Source organism: Motacilla alba, chromosome 11, assembly GCF_015832195.1.
Source record: "Motacilla alba alba isolate MOTALB_02 chromosome 11, Motacilla_alba_V1.0_pri, whole genome shotgun sequence".
NCBI lineage: Eukaryota > Metazoa > Chordata > Aves > Passeriformes > Motacillidae > Motacilla > Motacilla alba.
In genome coordinates this window covers 10,641,544-10,647,167 of record NC_052026.1, presented here as the reverse complement: position 1 = coordinate 10,647,167, position 5,624 = coordinate 10,641,544, and the positions used below count along the sequence as shown (strand labels likewise).

Genomic DNA, 5,624 nt, shown 5'->3' with positions numbered 1-5,624 from the left:
ACGTAACTCTCGCAAGGGCCGGGGCGGGGGAAGGGAAGAAAGGAATATATTAATAAAAAAACCAAAATTAATCTGGGCAAGGAAAGGTTGTAAATCTAAAAACCTGAAAAGGGGAACTGAGGGATGGTGTTGGTGTGAGCCTTTATTTCTAAACGTCCCAACTTTTCCCTGTCCCTCTCGTGTACTGCTCATAAATGACACCCTGGCTTCCTACACGCTGGGGGGGGGGGGGGGGGGGGCTATGAAAGAAATTATATCTAAATCTATCTCTATATAATTAGAATACCATGAGGCAGGGTTAAACCTTTGTAAAACACACAACTGATTGGCGATCGCTAAAACGAGATTTGAAAGCAACTCAAATAAAAGATCGCGACGTCAGTAAACAGATTTAGAAAAAAAAAAAAAAAAAGGGGGGGGGGAAGCAGCTAGTGACAAACCCGGCGAGAGCGAGCTCTGGGCATGAGAGAGAGAGGGAGGCAGAGGGAGAGAGAGACTTAAAAGAAATAGGAGGGGCTTGTGAGAGACTAGAAATGTCAATCAGAGCCCAGAGTCCCAATAATCTCAGGCAATCTGTTAGGACCTGACCTGGGTCCACTCAGATCAATAGGAAAAGTGAGAGAAGAAAGAAGCGATCGGATCGTTTACCGCGGCGGCCGAGGACAGGAGGGAGCCCGCGGCCTCCGCGCACCCCCGGCTCCCCCCCATGTCTGCCGGAGTTTGCGGGAGGCGCTGAAAGTGCGGGCGGCCGGCGAGGGCGAGCGACCCGGCTCCCTCCTCCGCTCCCGGCCCTGCTACTTTCTCCCCTTTCTCTCCCTTCTTCCTCTCGTATCCCCCCCCCTCCTCTTCCTCCTCCCCCCTCCCCTGCCCCGCTCCCCCACCATGTCTTTCCCCCAGCTGGGCTACCAGTACATCAGGCCGCTTTACCCGGCGGAGCGCCCGGGCAGCGGCGGCTCCCGCGGCGGCGCCGAGCTGGCCCCGTCCGGGACCCTCTCCAACGTGCTCTCCTCCATGTACGGCGCGCCCTACGCCGCCGCCGCCGCCGCCCAGGGCTACGGAGCCTTCCTGCCGTACGCCGCAGAGCTGCCCATCTTCCCCCAGCTGGTAAGAGGCCCCCGGGGCTCGCCGCTCGCTCCCCGGGGCGCTCGGTTCGCGCTGGGGATCGGCTCGGGGGGAGCCGGGGGAGACGCCGGGGAGGCTGTCAGGGGAGAGACGGGCGCTATCGCCGCCCTGCCCGGGAGAGCCGCCGGAGAGGGGCAGGGCTGGAACGGCGGCCCCGCAGCGTCCCCCCGCTCCGCACGGGGGTTTGACGGTGGCGGGGAGCGGCCCCAGCAGCCGCCGGCCCTGCCGCGCACACGCGAGGGGGCTGCCCCCGAGGCTCCCGCGGGCACCGGCGGGGCCCGGGCTGCCGGGGCCGCAGCGTGCCCGGGACCGGCGCCGGGGCGCTCCGCGGTGGGGGAGGCAGCGCGGCCCGGCCGCCCCGCCGGTGCCGACGGACTCCGTTCCCGGTAGCGGCAGCGGGACGGAGCGGACCGGGGCCCGGCGCGCCAACTCAGCCGGGCCGCCCCTTCCCTCTCGCTGCAGGGCGCCCAGTACGAGCTGAAGGAGAGCCCGGGGGTGCAGCACGCCGCCTTCCCCCCCCACCACCCTGCCTTCTATCCCTACGGGCAGTACCAGTTCGGGGACCCGTCGCGGCCCAAGAACGCCACTCGGGAAAGCACCAGCACCCTCAAGGCCTGGCTCAACGAGCACCGGAAAAATCCCTACCCCACCAAGGGCGAGAAGATCATGCTGGCCATCATCACCAAAATGACCCTCACCCAGGTCTCCACCTGGTTCGCCAACGCGCGGCGGCGGCTCAAGAAGGAGAACAAAATGACCTGGGCCCCCCGCAGCAGGACGGACGAGGAGGGCAACTCCTACGGGAGCGACCACGAGGGGGAAGAGGACAAGAGGGAGGACGAGGAGGAGATCGACCTCGAGAACATCGACACAGAGAATATCGAAAGCAACAAGGACGAGCTCGAGGACGATCTACAGGATGCCGACCTCCTGCACTCTGACTCCAAAACGGACTCGGAGGGATCCGAAGGTTTTGAGGACCTGCCCGGCTCCGAGGAGCGCTACGACAAGGCCTCCGAGGAGGAGCCGCACCATCTCCGCCACCACCACCTGCACCACCACCACCATCACCACCACCACCACAAGTGCGAGCTGCCCGCCACGGCCGCACCCGTCGGCCCGGAGCCCCTCAAGCCGCCGCTCCCGCCGCCGCCGCCCCACCTCTCGCCCCCCTCCTCTGCCTCTTCCTCCGCCGCCTCCTCCCCGACGGACGGCGCTTTGGCCGGCGCCTTGCCGAAACCCAAGATCTGGTCGCTGGCCGAGACGGCCACCAGCCCGGACAACCCCCGCAAGTCTCCCGGCGGCGGCTCTCCGCCGGCGGCCGCCCCCCAGCCGCTGCCGCTGCCCACCCCGCCGCCCCACAGACTCGTCTCCTCCTGCCCCCTGGGCAAGTTCCCCAACTGGACCAACCGCGCATTCCCGGCCCACCACCACCACCACCCCCCGCACCCGCTGGCCTTACTGAACACTCCCCACCTGCTGGGGGCTGGGGGCCGCCTCCGCCGCCCCCCCCCGCCGCCGCCTTCCCGCGGCCCGCGGACCAGGCGCAGAGCGCGGAGCCCGTCGGAGCAGGTGACCGCTGAGGGACGCGGCGGGGACGGGCCGGGCCGGGCCGGCGGCCGCCGGGGGGCTCGGCGGTGCGGAGCGGAGCGGAGCGGCGCGGGAGGCCCCGGGGGCCGTGTGCGTGCGGGCCCGGCCCCGCGCGGTTCTGACGGTGCCCGCGGCCCGGCGCGGTCCGGCTCGGCGCGGAGCAGCCGTCGGGGCGCAGGTGGCGGCGGGCGGGCGGCCGCGGGGGCCCCGGGGGCGGTGGCGGAGGTCTCTTGGCCGGGGTAGTCTCGATCCCCGAGAATTACCTTCTTCCAACGGAGATAATTTTTGTTGCTGTTGTTGTCGCTTTTGCGGGAAGGACCCGGCCGCCAGGTCAGGCTTGCTCCGGGGTCAGTGTGTTTTCTCTGACGGTCACCTCTACAAGCAGAGCAGTCGTTGAGTCGTATTTGCAGCTCGCTGAGAAAAGAGCTTAAATCTCGAGGCTTAATTCAGGGATGGGAGGAATAAAACAGGGGCTATAAAGGAACGCTTTTTTTCCCCCTCCCCCCCTTCTCTTTTTAGATCGATCTAGTGCCTTGGAAGTAGAGAAAAAGTTACTAAAGACAGCTTTCCAGCCAGTGCAGAGGCGGTAAGAGATGGCTCCCTCCGTCTCCTCGGGATGTATGGAGGCAGTTGTAAATGGTTAGCTTATTTTCTCCGCTTCTTTAGGTTCCCTTTCCATGGCGGTTTCTTGTTCTTCCTCTGCGCGCGTGGTGGGTTATTCTATTTATATATTTTCTTTGCTGTTCTCCGTTGTGGCCCCCGGGAGCGATTCCCGCGGGTAGGCCGCTCTGCGCTCGAGGGCGTTGGGGCTGCGCGGCTGCGGAGCCCGGGCGCGGGTCGCCTCTGGCCCGGGAGCACATCCCTGAGCCCCCCGCAGAGCGGATCACCACCCGCCGCTGTCGCTTTGCCGGGGGGAGAGGCACCGAGACAGCAGAAAATAGTAAAATAAAATATAAATTAAAAATTAATAATAATAATGATATTGAAAGCGAAACAAAAAAAGAACACCAAAAAACCCCAAAAAACCCAAAACAAAACAAACCAAACCCGCCCAGAGTATAAAAGCTGAAGAGGCTGAGCCTTGCCGCCCCAAATTTGGCGTAGCAGTCACTCAATTTCAATGAGAAACCAATTACCCTTTTGATTGATTGAAACCACGGGGATCGGGCCCGCCGTGTTTTCGTAGCTAAATACATTTACTATAAGTCATTCTGAAAGCTTTTTATATTTATAAATCTATCAAAATATTAACAACAACAACAAAACCAGAGCTACCTGCAGTTACAAATATTGTGCCAGCCCAAGCTCAATAGAAATCCTATTAAATTTTTTTTTCTGTGTCATTTTTTTCCAGGCCCCAGAACCAACTTGACGCCGCTATGGTTCTATCGGCGCTCTCATCATCATAGTTAATTTTTATTGTTGTTGTAATGATTGTAAAAAATCTCTGTATAGTTACAACTTGTAAGCATGTCCGTATATTCAAACTCAAAAGGGAAAAAAAACCGCTTCTGTCCTATCACCTGGGTTAGCTGAGCTGTGAGATTTTTTTGGAAGTCCAGTGAGAATTAGGTGTTCCCTTTTTTTTTTTTTTGGTTGTCGTTGTTGTTTGTTTTTGTACATACCGTAAAAATGTACATATGTGTGAACCAAATTGTACAAGAAAGTATATATTTTTGGCTAATAAATAAACTGTTGCCACTTTGACTACACTCTCGTTTTCCCCCTTCTGGAGTTGTTTGCCTCCCGCAGTCCCGGCCCCCTCCTCCTTTCTCTCCTCCCGGTCGGTTACTGGTTTTGCGCGGCTGCCGGGAGCGGCTCCGGGTCGGGCGGTGCCGCGGCGGCCGTGCCGGGCCGTGCTGTGCCGTGCCGGTCCGTGCCGTGCCTGGTCAGCAGCGGGACGGTGCCGGTCCGTGCCGTGCCGGGTCAGCGGCGGTGCCGTGCCGGTCCGTGCCGTGCCGGGTCAGCGGCGGTGCCGTGCCGGTCCGTGCCGTGCGGGGTCAGCGGCGGGACCGTGCCGGTCCGTGCCGGGTCAGCGGCGGGACCGTGCCGGGCCGTGCCGTGTCCGCGGCAGGGCCGGGCCGGGCCGCGCTTCCTGCGGCAGCGGCGCCATCGCTGGAGCCGCAGCGCCCCCTGCAGGTGGCGGAGGGTGCGTGGGCCCGTGCGCGGCGCCGGGGCAGCCGGCGGGTGAGCCACGGCCCCCGCGCACCGAATTACCGGGTGCCGCTGTTAACCCCGCCCGCCCCGCCCCCGCGGAGCGCAGGGCAGCGCGGAGCCGGGGGGTGGTTAATTGAAAGGAACCTTCGGGGGTCGGTGGTGTCGCCGCGGGTCGGCAGCTCAGCTGCGTTAGTTCTGCCGCCCCCTCCCCTCCTGGTGCCGCGCATCCCAGGGGTCAGTTTTGGGGTGCTCGCCACAGGCTCTCTGTGAGCTGCCCAAAGCGGCGGGGCTGGGGCATCCCCCCGCTCCCGGGGCTTGGCATTCGGGCGGGAAGCAGCGGCCGGAACGGGGGCACCGAGCAGCGAGGTGCTGCCGAGAGCCCCGGCGGGGAGCTCCGCACGGCTTCGGACGCGTGGGCTGTGCGCTCCGCCACCCCCGGGCCGGCCCGCCTCCTCCCGACTCCGGGAGGTGCCGGTCGCGCCTCTGCGCGCCTCGTCCCGGGAGCCGCCGCCTCCAAAACTTGTAGCTTCGCTTCCCCGGCAAGGTGCTGGAAATCGGCCCAGTCCGGGAAAGGTCCATTCCCGCTCCGAAACCTTCCCAAGGGGAGTGTGGTAGGAGGGCGAGGGCTGCTCCCTCTCCCTTCCCCTTCCCCGCAGCCGTGCTCATCCCCCCGGCTGATGTGGCAGCTCGGGCAGGTAGAGCTTGTGGGCCGGCTCCCTCCTGCTTTTGTTCCCAGGCTTTTCTTCTCTGCCGGG

General features: G+C 63.3%; 1 protein-coding gene across 1 annotated transcript; it reads left to right on the top strand.

The window, feature by feature from the left end:
- Window positions 1-401: 401 nt before the first annotated feature.
- IRX3 (iroquois homeobox 3) lies at window positions 402-4,204 on the top strand. Its single transcript, XM_038148243.1, is given in 5 exon segments — window positions 402-1,104; window positions 1,585-2,622; window positions 2,625-2,694; window positions 3,232-3,298; window positions 4,067-4,204. Coding segments are annotated over 5 exon segments (1,452 nt in total). The 5' UTR covers window positions 402-882; the 3' UTR covers window positions 4,122-4,204.
- Window positions 4,205-5,624: the final 1,420 nt, after the last annotated feature.